The sequence below is a fragment of the Macaca fascicularis genome, chromosome 4 (genome assembly GCF_037993035.2).
Source record: "Macaca fascicularis isolate 582-1 chromosome 4, T2T-MFA8v1.1".
NCBI classification, from domain to species: domain Eukaryota; kingdom Metazoa; phylum Chordata; class Mammalia; order Primates; family Cercopithecidae; genus Macaca; species Macaca fascicularis.
This window is the reverse complement of record NC_088378.1, coordinates 125,606,335-125,620,253: the sequence shown is the minus strand read 5'-3', so window position 1 is coordinate 125,620,253 and position 13,919 is coordinate 125,606,335. Positions and strand designations below refer to the sequence as shown.

The 13,919-nt window shown below is 43.3% G+C and overlaps 1 protein-coding gene across 4 annotated transcripts in view; it reads right to left on the bottom strand.

Moving 5' to 3' along the window:
- CLIC5 (chloride intracellular channel 5) overlaps positions 1-13,919 on the bottom strand; it is a 132,520-nt gene that overhangs the window by 64,480 nt on the left and 54,121 nt on the right. For all 4 annotated transcript variants that reach the window (XM_065543943.2, XM_074037856.1, XM_065543942.2 and 1 more), the window contains 2 exons: positions 8,571-8,680; positions 2,699-2,824 (listed from right to left, as the gene is read on the bottom strand). In XM_065543943.2, coding sequence (XP_065400015.1) covers positions 2,699-2,824; positions 8,571-8,680 — 236 coding nt within the window. The remainder of the gene's footprint in view (positions 1-2,698; positions 2,825-8,570; positions 8,681-13,919) is intronic.

The window sequence follows — 13,919 nt, the reverse complement described above, 5'->3', positions numbered from 1 at the left end:
CATTTTAACAGCTTCGAGGGTTCGGCTACCTGAGTGTACTGGATTGTTAGGTCACTAACATGGCAGGAATGCACTTCATAAAACCTCCTATACACAACTGCAGTGCAGAGAAGGATCTGGACCAGTGGGAGCAGAGCTCAGGACAGGGAAGGTAGGTGGAGAGGAGAGACTGGAGGGAGGGTCTGCATCCAGCCCTGCCCAGCTCTATTTGGATCACGGAAACTTAGAATCTGATAAATGATGATGAAGTCAGATGATGACTCCCCTCTGGAATAATGTTCAAGGACACATGGGGCATATGACTCCAGTGATCTCTGCCCACCTTGTGGTCCCACTGTGGTTGCAGATTGGAGACCCCTGAGTTAGAGAAGCAGCCCAGGAAAGGCACAGTTGTACTGGGGGTGGTGTGGTGGTGGTGGGGGAACCTGGCTAAAGGGCATGTGAAGAATCAGAGAGCAAGAAGGGCTCTGGGAGGCATCCTGTCACAGAGAAGGGGACTGAGGCCGAGAGCAGAGAAGGGACTGGTTCAAGAGGTGAAGGGACTGGCTCAAGAGGTCACAGCACATCACTAGCAGACTAGGGTTGTACCCGAGCCCCGAGTCCCTTCATCCACTGCTTGGTAAAAGACCAAATGGGGCCCTCTGCTCCTCACTGCTTCCACTTTCCACTTCCTAATGATCATGATGGAAGCCCCCACTCCTGAGTGCCAGTGTTACTTTTTTTTTTTTTTTTTTTTTTTTTTTTGAGACGGAGTCTTGCTCTGTCACCCAGGCTGGAGTGCAGTGGCCGGATCTCAGCTCACTGCAAGCTCCGCCTCCCGGGTTTACGCCATTCTCCTGCCTCAGCCTCCCGAGTAGCTGGGACTACAGGCGCCCGACACCTCGCCCGGCTAGTTTTTTGTATTTTTTAGTAGAGACGGGGTTTCACCGTGTTAGCCGGGATCGTCTCTCGATCTCCTGACCTCGTGATCCGCCCGTCTCGGCCTCCCAAAGTGCTGGGATTACAGGCTTGAGCCACCGCGCCCGGCCCAGTGTTACTTCTAAAAGGGAAAATGTTAACTGCGTCATGAACTTGCCTCTATGAGTCTCCCAGGCAAAGTCTAAACTCTAGTTATTGAAAAGAGCATATTTTTTCATGTGGGATTTCAAACCAGTGCTAGCCATGAGGTTGAGTCCCGGGGACGGGGATGGAGTCTGGGCTCCCCCAGGGCACTTCCAGTCAAGTGGCTGGCTAGTGTCCTGTTCAGAGATGTGTGTGTCTACGTGGGGCTGCCCTATTGATTTAATTAATGCACTTATTTAAAGTGTATACTCAGCTGCTTCCAATGGGCTTGAGGTGGCTTTCCACTCTCAGTGTGCAAATAAACTGTCTGAATATGGATGACAAAGAATATTTTTAAGGAAGAATGTATGACTGTTTAAGGCTTAATTGGAGCATGACTGGGAGTTTTAATTTTTTAACAGCAATTCACTAGATGTGCGACCTTGGGTAAGTAACTTACTCTCACCCTGTCCTGACTGTGAAATGAGGTTAATGATAGTACCTAAGATGCTAGAAGGATGAAATGAATCATATTAGCTAAGTGCTGTGAATGGTGCCTGATACAAAATGAAGGCTATAAAAGTGTTGATGAATAAATGAAACTTTAAAATAAATGCCGAATAGTGGTTTTTAGTAGTCAAATCCCACTTACTTTACTTACTTAGTATGTCCTGAACCCTTCCTACTCCTCTCCTTCGATTTTCCTGCCCTGTCTTGGCTCAGCCCATCATTCTGTCCTGCCTGGACAGTCCCCAGAATTAATTCCTTTATCTCCAGCTTCATGGTCCTCTAGGATGCCAACTTCCCTCAACCTCTAAAGTAGGTCTTAAAACGGACTCCCCTCCTCCTGTGCTTAATCCCTCTCAGGATACCCCACAGGACTCACTGCAGGATAATACCCTACAGGATAAAGTTCTTGCCTCACTCTACATATAATATTATTTTTCTAGTTTTTTCAAAAATTGTGATTGTTTTAATCCTTGATAACAGTATTCTGTAACGAACAAGTCTAGCTTGAGTAAATTTTAGAAGCCATCTGTCTCCTTTTTACGCTCTTTTCCATCAGTAGCAACGTGTCACCCAACAAGAACTTATAGCTCTCTGGTCTATACTCTCCCCGAACCTGTTTGCAGAAGAGGAGCTGCTTTTAGTTAGTTTTTTCATCTGTTTAATTGTGGAGTCAGACCAGATTTGGTCAGATTTAAGACCCTGGATGTTGTTTTAAGTCCCTGGGTTACCCTTTCCTGACTTATTTTCATTCTGTCAACCTTTCAGCTCTGGTGCTGAAATGAAGGAAACTTTGCCCTCACTTTGAGGTCTTCCAAGCAAAGTGAGCTGGAGAGAAGGGGACATACTGGGACGAGGGAGGCGTGGTATCCTAGGGCTCCTAAAATCACTCTGTGTAGGTGGGAGTGACTGGCTCTTGTTCAGTCACAGTAGATATAGGCCATATCTACTCTTGAGTGGATTTCATGGAGTGGTTTTGAGGTTCGCAGCCCTTTGGGGGTCCTAGGCTCTCTCTTTGAAGACAGTGTCCTGTTCTCTGGACTGGTGAGGTTCCTTTGGAAACGCATCTGCTCAAAGTTAACAACAGGGCTTTATAGGTCCAGCATGAACCCTTCCCATTCAACAGCTCCAGAAAGAAACAGATCCTTACTTTTCAGGGGTCAAGGTCTCCTCCAGGAACTCCTCGATTTTATTGACGTCTGTCTTCACGTCCCCGTTGAAGGTCAGGAAGGGCGGGTGAGTGCCAGGGGCTAGGTTGTGCAGGTCGGCTGGCTTTCTGTAGAGAGAGCAAGATTCAGATGTTGGCTTACAGCAGGGTGCTTCCTGTTCTGGGAAACCTAAGATTGATTGTAACTTAGATGCCCTGTACTGTCCAACATGCCTGTCAGGGGAAACAGATTTATGGTGTGCATAAATTTATGGTGTGTAGGGCAGGGGAGGTTGGAGAAAGTTCTGAAAGAATGTGGTGTGGCCCAGGAAGTGTGTCCAGTGCAGTCAGCAAGAGAGCAACAAGTCAAGATGAAGGAGTTGAGTGCTATTGAAAAAGTGGAGAGAATCCAGGTGACTAAGTCAGATCCAAGCTTTAATTACCCAGGGGAGAGGTGGGGCTTTGCTTTTAAAAACTCTTTTACTAATCTGCCTAACAAAAATGTGCTCTACATGATTCCATACTTCAAAAATTAATGAATTAGATCATACTTTTCTCCTAACAAATATCTCCAGATACAAAAAAATTGGGAGTTTGGGCCATTTGTTCAAGTTAGATGCTTCTATTGTGTGTAACTTATATTTTAATATCTAATAACTAATGTCTAACATTGGTCAGCCTTTTGTCACACTCAACAAAATACTTTTTTTGATCTATAAACAGCCCCAGATATGGCCTTTGGGTAGCCAGGAAAATAAACAAACTATTAGATTGAAAACAAAACTATTAAATGAAGACGTTTTCAAAAGTCTTCTTATTGCTAAGATTATTCCTCCACAAACACCAGGTAGGCTAGTACCAAGGATTCTGAACCAAGAACCTCCTATTGGGGAGTATTGGTGAGTAAGAAGATACCTGAGAGAAAGCCTTACCATTCAAGCTCCATAAGGGAAAAGACCCAGAACCATGCCTGGCATATAGGAGGCCCTCAGTAGATACATATTTTTAATGGCTACATGAATAAAGCATGCATTTTTGAGACAGCTACAGTGGCTCATGCCTGTGATCCCACCACTTTGGGAGGCTGAAGTGGGAGGATTGCTTGAGCCCAGGAGTTTGAGACCAGCCTGGGCAACATAGCGAGACCCCGTCTTTACAAAAAAAAAACAAAAATTAGCTGGGCATGGAGGCCTGTGCTTGCAGTCTCGGCTACTTGAGAGACTGAAGCAGGAAGATTGCTTGAGCCCAGGAGTTCGAGGCACTTGTGAACCATTGATGTCACCACTGTACTGCAGCCTGGGGGACAGGGTAAGACTCGGTCTCAAAACAACAACAACAAAAACTCACACATTTTAAATTTAAAAATGAGTGATTGTAGCTGCAAAATTAGAAATCAAATATTGGTCTGACATTGGTAAAAACTTCAATCCAGTTATGAAGGCTTTTGGCTTTCAGTTGAATGTGGGGAGGACCAGCAGGCAACTCCACTGCTACAGTACTCGTGCTCCACCATAATCTACCTTAATTCAAGCATCTACTATTCTCAAAATATGACTTATGATGGTTCTAGGTTTACTAGAAAGAAGTTATTTTTCTTTAAATATTTAAAAATTCTGTTCAACATACATAAATCAAAAATCTCCTAGGAGTCAGAAATTGTGCCTATTTTTTAAAAATTATGGGGTTACTTAAATGCTATCTTAAGTTAAAAACAATTTATTTTCTAAGTAAATGCAACTTCCGCTTTGTGATTGGATTCAAATAGAACACTTGGTTTGTGAAAGTTATTTCTTTTTATAGCAAACTTTGCTGGGCCCGGTAGGATCTTTTAGGTAACATACACATATACATGTAATAGGCAGCAAATTTGGTCCCTAAGAAGACAGACAGCTCTTTGGTGTCCCTTTTGGTTTCTGGGTCAGACACTTAAAGAAATCCAAGATAACCAAAGCAACAGCACATTTCTCCCCGCTGGGAAAGAGGAGACCCAAAAGTCCTAAATTATCCTGAAAGAAAGTCCTAGATGATGGAGAAGTGGGTGAAATTCTGGAACGCAGCCCCAGTCGAATGAATGAACAATTAATTAACTGAGCAATTAATTGAACTTTCTGCACTTAGCCCACAGCAGTGCTAAGTGGTGTTTCTGGTGTGCACTGGGGAGCACACTGACTACCTGCAGGAACGCCAAGTGCAGTGGAAAGGAAAGTGGCCTTGTGTTTGACACGGCTAGGTCCTGTTAATATCCAGGAGTGTGCTTCTGTGTCTGTGCCAGCTGGTCAGAATGCAAGAGCAAGAATGGAGCAAAGTGAGGGGGAAGAAGGGCTGGCAGATTGGGGAAAATGGGAAAGGGGAGGCTTATACTAAAATAATGTAGGGAAGAGGAGAGAAAATGGTGGCGACTTCCAAGACAGAGCTGGAACATCGGATTCACCCCAAATGCTCTCTCTGAGAATGCCACATTTCTTGTGGGAGTCGGGAGTGGAAAACATTAAACGCAGAAACTGTAAAAAAGTAAACAGTGGGGGTAGAGGAGTCTGTAATGAAACAAATTCCTGGAGTAATCAGTTTGGGAGGGGAAGAGAAGAATTTCAATTACTGTGCTACTCCCATGTCCCTCCCCAAACACACACGCTCTCCAGCTGCATTCTGAGGCACTTGGAACTCAGACAATTGAGACGGAAAGTATTTTTAAAATCTAATTTACTTAGTCCCTTTGTTTACTTTGTGCATGCCCCTCATTTTAGACAATGAAAGGACATTCTTTATTTGCTCCTGGTTTTTAGAGCTGACACAAGGCAGCAACATGTGTGCTCTCAGTCACCTCTCTGTGGCTTAAAGATACAGAAATGTGTTGTGGTGGTGGTGGTGGGTTTTTTCCTGGGACTCTAGAGAATCATGGCCACTGGAGTCAGACGCCCTTGGAAAGTACTGCCTGCGGCCACCGATGCTTAGCTAGAGTTGCTGCCCTCTGTCTTTGTTGACCCTGCTTCAGCATTTATAGTTGAGACTATATCATTAGCATTGGATGACATATTGCCAGGTATGATTTATGAACTGTGTAATGAGTATTGGTCTTCTTTTCCTTACTGGATTGCCAGCTCCAGGAACCCAGTGATAATTCTAAGAATAGCCAACACACATGGAGTTCTTGCTATGAGTCAGGTACAGGACTGATAGCAAATGTTTTACATGGCCTGCCTCAATAAATCCTCACCATAATCCTATTGATTAAAAACACACTGTCTCCATTGCACAGGTGAGGAAACCAAGGCGCTGAAAGTTCAAGATTATTCAGTCACTAAAGGGTGGTACCAGGAAAATAAATCAGTTTTCTTAGAAATTACTGTGTGTGTTGGTGGGTGGGGGTACGGTAGGAAAGTTTTCTTATCTGTAAAAATGGAGTGGTGCTACTTGCCTGGCCTACGTCAAAGGGGTGTTGGCTGGACCAGGTGTGTTCGTGTGAAGGAAGAACCAAACCATCTGAAGCACGCGGGCAGAGGTAATTCCCTCTCCCACTCTCTTCTCCAGCAGACATACAAGTCCTCTCTCACACATGGCAATCCAAACACCTCCAATTCTCCACTGAAGGAAGCTGCTCTTTCAGAAGTCTGCTACTCCCTTTAGTTATCGCAGACACTAATTGCATAGTGGATGCAAGTTCGTTTATTTGACAGATAGTAGTTGAGGACCTGTGAAAAGCTGGTTGCTATGAAGGATATAAAGAAACTTAGAACCCGATCCTGGTCTGTCCTTGAGGGACTTAAGGTCTCATTTGAAAGATGAAACAAACTTCATAACTGATGTATTATGGAGAGCATAGTTTTTGAACCAAGCAGATAGAGTTTTTAGCCCCTCTAATTTCTAGTTGGCATCTTGGGCATGTCATTTAAATATATCTGTCTCAGTTATTTCTCAAATAACACAGAGTAGTAAGACCTCCTTCAAGGATTATACATTATTATTATTATTTAATGAGAAAGCTCTCACCAGCTGTAAAGCATTAGGGGTGCAAACCTCATAACTTGATGAAACACTGAATAACGACACAAGGCAACATAGACAGCAGGTGCTGGGTGATTCTGGAGGGAGGCTGAGTTGATGGGTGTGCTTGTGAGTGTGGGGGGATGGGTATGAGATGGCCTCACAGAGGGGGTGGGGCTGAAGCTGAGCCTGAGGCCAGGGACAAGAAGGAAGAGAGGGCCTGTTTTAGACAGAGGATGCAGCTCAGCCAAGGGATAGAGGATCGAATGAAGAAGAACAGCAGAAGGCAGACCAGCCTGACAGAGTAGATAGGTCACAGTGAGAAGTGTTGGGAAAGAGTGTTGGGAAGAATGAAGGAAAAGACAGATCGGGGCTTTGGATGCCTCAAGTCCGTGGACAATGGGAAACATCAAAGGTTTCCTGTGCATGAAAGTGGCCTGATTAAAGCATTATTTTAGGAAGAATAACCTTAGAATCACATAAAGGATGGGCCAGACAGAGAGAAAAAGAGAGAGAGAACGTGTGAACCTGGAAGACCAGTTTGAAGAACAATGAGACTATCAGGATGGCAGTGGTGAGACTTGAACCAGTTGTAGGCTTTGAGAATGAAAAGAGTTTGGAGGAAGAGAGAGTGCAATAAGAGAATGCTCTAGACTTGGCTACTGATCAACAATGAAGGCAGCAATAGAAAGGAGCAGAAAGTGTTTAGTGTCTAGAAAATAGAAGAAAAAGGCCAGGCGCGGTGGCCCACGCTTGTAATCCCGGCACTTTGGGAGGCAGAGGTGGGTGAATCACAAGGTCAAGAGTTCAAGAACAGCCTGGCCAAGATGGTGAAACCCCGTCTCTACTAAAAATACAAAAATTAGCCTGGCGTGGTGGCACGTGCCTGTAATCCTAGCTACTCGGGAGGCTGAGGCAGAGAATTGCTTACACCCAGGAGGCAGAGGTTGCAGTGAGCTGAGATCGCACCACTGCACTCCAGCCTGGGTGACAGAGTGAGACTCTGTCTCAATAAATAAATAAATAAATAAATAAATAAATAAATAAATAAAAAGAAAAAGAAAATAGAAGAAAAAAGGAGTTCAGGAAGAGCTCAACTCAAAGGAAAAGGATACAAATTGATGTATACCATGTTAGACATATATGATAACAGAACATCCAAGTGAAAATATCTAGATGAGAGCAGGGCTCTGGGTGTAGAATAATTCATGTAAAGATGACAAGGAGAATATGTCAAGCTCACCAGGGATGAAGGTAGAGGCAGAAGATGAACACTCATGGGGTGAGCCTCGAGCTGTTCCACATTTAAACAACAGGTAGAAGACAGAAAACAGAATACATTCTGTGGGAGTGAAAAGAGTGTGGTTCCTGGTGTTTGTAAGTCATTAAACTGCACTCTAAAAACAGAACAGTAGCTACTTTCCACCCAAGCCTGTAATCTAGAGCTGTCACACTGAGGACTTCTAAAGCTGGGAACATAGCATAGGAAAGGGTCTGGATCACAACTCTCTGAAGACTCAGACTCTCACACCTGAAGTCCTGCTAGGGTCCCACGGATGATGGCCTTAGTAGTACTGAAATGACTAATCCTGTATTTTTAGATGTCTGTACCTATCTGTGCACTGGACACTTAGTTGCAATGCCAGTGTCCATTCCTTCCTTCTTCTTTGCTAATGGAAACTTGCTAATCAGGTCAGTGAAGTGCGTGGCACCAAGTGAAATACTTGCCTTTGCAGACTCTTTTGTAGCTAAGACTGGACCCTGAGACACAGTTCTGGAAAATGAAGTGTGAGCAAGGGGCTGCTGGGAGCCAAGGGAGGCTTTTGCCCTCCTTCATGGAAGGTTCTCTGTTCATGCAGCTAAACATACTCCTCATTTATGCAATGTACTTTACCTTTTCAGATCCACAGTGGTGACATTGAACACGACTCCTTTCAGCCAGAGGATCATGAAGAGGCGCTGAGAGAATGGACAGTTGCCAATGCTTTCCCCATCGATTCCAGCCTGGAAAAAGAGAACCAGTGTCCTGAGTGGGCAGGTGCAATTAGCACAGGGAACATAAGATTGTAACGCCCAAATGCAGGTCTGAGGAGACCTTACTAAAACCATGTCCCAGCAACTTCAAAGGGCAGTAGCCTAATATTATTCATCTTTGTCTTCTTAATGTCCATGCGGGACAATGCCTGGCACCATGTAAGGGCTCAATAAATACTTGCTGAACTGAAATGCAAAATCAAACTTTATGAAATCATAGAACCCTGGCATCTTGCAGTAAAAGTAGACCTGCAACATCACTTAGTCTGATACAAATGATGTTGGAATGCCAACTTCTACACCCCCAAGTAATCATCTAGTTTCTGCTTGAATATCTCCACTGACAGGTCATTTGTATTAATATAACTCAAAGCAGTTCATTCTGAGGATTGCTCTAACAGTTAGAAATGCTTTCCTTCAGCTACCTAGCCAAAATATGTTCCTCTGTAGTTTGCCCTCCCCCACCCCTTGGTCCTTGGTTCACACCACACGGATGTCATGAATATAAATATCTCAGACTTTGATCCCATCTCCCTATATGGAGGCTAATCAGGAAGCTCAAGGTTTTAATCAGTACACCACTTAGTTCTGGCTGGTACTTGGCCTTCACTGTCAATAAACCATTCATTTGTTAAATTACACTTTTGCTCAACAAATACATATTGACTATCAGTTATGTGCAAGGCACTAGAGAAAATTGCCCAGGAGATTCAAAACTGAACTCCTCCAAGGAGCTTATGGCCTTCTGTAGGGTGGGCTTGGGGATAAGACAGGAACCCATGTAAAAATAACAGCATTATTATTGGGTGTTCTGCGCTTCTGTGCTTTCATTTCCCTTCTTCAAAATAATAGGCTTTTTTAGGTCTGAAAAACAAGTCTATCTTTACTGCACTTCTGAGTGGGCTGCAGATCCATGAATTTCATAAAGAATTAATTTCAAGCAAACCTATGAACAAACAAAAAAGGTTGGGGAATTGGTCTCTGTAGAATTCATTTCCATTGGGTGGTTTATTGGCTGCCAACATAGTACTTACAGGAAGAAATAACCCATTTGCTCCAGACTCTGATGTTGGCTGCTCTGGAAACCATGACCCCTGCAGGTGGCCTGGCAGGGGATTCCACTGACAGGGAGGGCATGTGTGGGCCTGGGTACTGGAGACTCGTGCAAAGCTGTAAACAATCCAACCAACATCCAGGAATGGGGGCTTACTGAGGTTTTGTTTTTGTTTTTGTTTTTCCAAAAGAAAGGGAGAAAACAAATGCATTCCCAAAGCTCAGCACAGTTTTCCCCCTTGAGGTTTGTTTTGCTGCTGCGGCATTCAGGTGGGGAGGCAGCGATGCCTTCTTTCATACGTTAGAACCTCATTAAGCGCTTTTTTCTACCTTGCAAGTTGCTCCCAGCAGGGGCTCAGGTTTATAATGGAAAACTGGAACCTTTGACAGTGTTCGCTGTATGTAATTGCTATGAAATTACAGTTATTTTACCTTCCTCTTAACTATACCAAAAGCCCCACTCCCTATACAGTTCTCACTTTTCCCCAGTGCTGGAAACAGACCCACCCCTGAGTCTTGAGAGAGCACGGACTCTGTTACATAAAATGGGAAAGGTAGGAGAGCACAGTGTGGGCGCTACACCTGCCTACGGAGCTAAAGTTACCAATAAAACATGCTCAGACAGGTGGCTACCAATTTAATAATAGCTTGCTGCTAACTTGAGTTTATGATGTAAGTTCCTTAGGAACTTCTCAAGAAGCACTTGGCAGGTACCAGGTTCTGGGTCCTGTAAGACATCCCGACACAGGAAGAATTCCCCCAGGGCCAGGAATGGTGGAAGTAACAAGAGGAGAATTGAAAAAAAAGCAAAAATAAAAACAGAAGCCAGATCCATATACTGTTATCTGTTTTCCTCTGGTGGTGGTGGTGGGAGGGTAAGGGAATTGAAGGAGGAACTAGCAAAATAGTGGATTTATCAACTACATAAAAAATTCATATAATAATAATAATATTAATAATAACTTATGTCCATATTGTCAGGCATTGTTCTAAAGGATTTACCTATATTATTAACTTGTTTATTTCTCATGAGAAGCCTGTAAAGAGGGATATTTTCAGCTCTTACAAATGTGAAACGGAGGCCTAAGGTTATCATCGTGGTGAAGCCAGGATGAACCAAGGTGGTCTGGCTAGAGATCCAGTGCTCTGAGCTGCCATTCCTGGAGCCAGCCTGAGGGTCCAGCCAGGTGACAGGTCCTCCCCTGGTGCTGGGAGGGCTGGTGTTGAATTTTATGGACATCCTCTGGTCCATGTGCAATCAGCTCTGCCTGGAGCTTAGGGCATGGTGTCCTTCATGGCTCCCTACATTTTCATTATGTCTTATTAATCTTACATTAAACTATGTTTCTAGGTTTAGTAAACAAAAATTGTCAAAGGCTAATAGAAATATGCAAGGATGCTACCATTTACTTCCACTGTCTGGGTGTCCCTCTTTCAGCTTCCTCTATTCCCCCTCAAACACCAACAGCCTTGTGGCCCTAAGAAATAGTTTGTTAAACTCATGGGTTATATGTGATGAGCTGTGACAACCATCTGAAACATCAACAGAGAAGAACCAGGTGGGGTTCAGCTGCACCCCACATCCTGAAAAGTGTGAGGGAAAACCCAGGTGGACTTTGTTCCAGAGAGATTTTGAGCACTGGGGGCCAGAGACCGGCACAAAAGCAGTGTCCTAGGTGGAATCATGTTCCCCCAAATTCATGTCCCCCTGGAATGTGTGTATGGGACCTTACTGGGAAACAGGGTCTTTGCAGGTGAAATCAACTTTAAGATGAGGTCACATTGGATTAGAATGGGCTCTAAACATGACTGGTGTCCTTACAAAAAGAGGGAACTTTGGGCACAGACATGCAGAGGACAAAGTCATGTGAAGATGAAGGCAGTGATTGGAGTGATGTATCTACAAGCCAACGAACGCCAAGGATTGGTGGCAGACACCAAAAGCTAGAAGAGACAAGGAAAGATTCTTCCTCAGAGCCTCTGGACAGAGCCTGGCCCTGCCCACACCTTGATTTTGAACTTCTGGCCTCCAGAACTGTAAGAGAATCAATTTCTGCTGCTTTCAGCTATACTGTGTATAGCAATTTCTTGGAAACTAATGCAATAAGGGAAGCGTCAAAAGACGATGATATATATATATTAACAGCTAATGGCAAACTTCCCAAGGTCAAGATTCTGCTTTGAACACAATTGCCAGCTATAATCCCAAAGTACTTCCTGTTCTCTACAGTGTATATAACAACTTATTATAAAATATCATACCACATATAATATTCCATATGATGATACCAGTACTAGTAGCATAATGTAATTATATAAGCTGTATGATTGTACTTCATGTTATATGCTTGATACTTCGTATTATATGCTATTATATATTGCCTTTCATATGATCTTTCTCCACATACTATGAGCTTAGCTCCCTCAAAACATAGTTGATGTTTTATTTTGTTTGTCTTCAGCAGCAACAAGCACAGGCACCTGAAACTTACTTCATATTCAGTGCCTATTTAAAAGGATGCACATTGAGGGGAGGGTGATGTCCCTCCCTTTTTGTGGCTTGAGGATCTCAAAATTATCTCACTGGCATTCTGAAAAGCATCCTAAAATACATGCATACATACTACATACACACATACATGGCTAGCCTGAGTTATGTAGCACACTAGCCAGAGACTGTGGTTCTAGACCCATCTCTGCCTCTACTTCACCATGTGAATGACCTTAGGTAAATTATCTCCTCTTGGCCTCAACCATTAAACCTATAACTTCCTGCAATTTTGTAAATTCAAGTGGAAAATGGAGATTTGTTTCAGACTGTGGTTCTCAAACATTTTAGTCTTCAAACTCTTTTATGCTTTTAAAGATTGTTGAGGATCCCAGAAAGGTTTTATTTATGTGGATGAAAGTTATTGATATTTACTGTGTTGTAAGATAAAGCCGAATCTAAATATTTATAAAAATGCTATAATTAATGTGTCTATTAACATAAACATAAAATAACTATATTTTCTAAAAATAAAAGAAATTTAGCAAAAGTGGCAATGTTTTATATTTTTACGAAATCTTTAACATCTGGCTTAATAGAAGTTGGCTTCCACATTTAATCTCTTGGTATTTAGTTGGGGTATATGGAGCTTTTGTTGTTGTTGTTGTTGTTTTTGAAACAGAGTCTTGCTCTGTCATCCAGGCTGGAGTGCAGTGCCGCGATCTCAGCTCATTGCAACTTCTGCCTTCCAGGCTGTAGCAAATACTGACAAATACTAAGTCTGAGTAAGCACGGTGTGTCAGCCAGTTGCCCTTTCAAGTAAAAACTGCTTTGTGAGGGAGGCAGCTGGTTCAGCTGGCAACTCAATCATACAAGTGCTTTTCCTTTCACAACCATCAGACTTTGGAATGCAGCCAAAGAGCTTATGTGCATTTCCCATTTCATCAACCAGAATGTTTAGAAGACATGTATGCAAAAGTTGAGATTTAATAACATTATATAATTTTTAATGCTTCATCAAGGACATTCATAATTGACGCTGTTTTTTGTTTTTGTTTTTTTTTTCTGCACATGCATGACTGGCTAGTACCACTTATGCCACTGCTTGGATTTGTGCTGAAACACCAGTAAATTTGCCCACGAAATGCCAATCCCAGAGAGAGAAGCATACCATCTTGCTATAACTCTAAAAATAGTTGTGACCTCTTAAAACCCCTGAAAGCCTTTTAGGGACCCCAGAAGTCTATGAACAACACTGGAGAACCATTGTTTTAAGACGGTCCATGGACACACCAGGTATGTAATTCTTGGTCTACAGATAATGAAGGGAAAGCTGATAATTGGCCAAAAGTCACTCGAGGGTACCCAAGTCCGGAAGTGGGAGGAATCGTTCAGAGAGGATCCAAGAAGGAATTGTAGAAAGTGACCAGATGACATTGAAGCTTGATAGATGTGTCAGTTATCAACTTACTGCCTTTCAGCTGCAATGCACCCTTGAATATATGCTCTGTGAGAACAGGGAATTTCTTTAAACATTTCTCCTTTAAAGTGAGTACAAAGTTAGGCTTTCTCCCAGGGAGAACTAGACGGGCACTGCAGGAGGAAGAGGCTTTCTTGCTGACTGTGGTGTGGGCTGGGGTTGGACGGTGTAGCTGTGACAGCACGCAG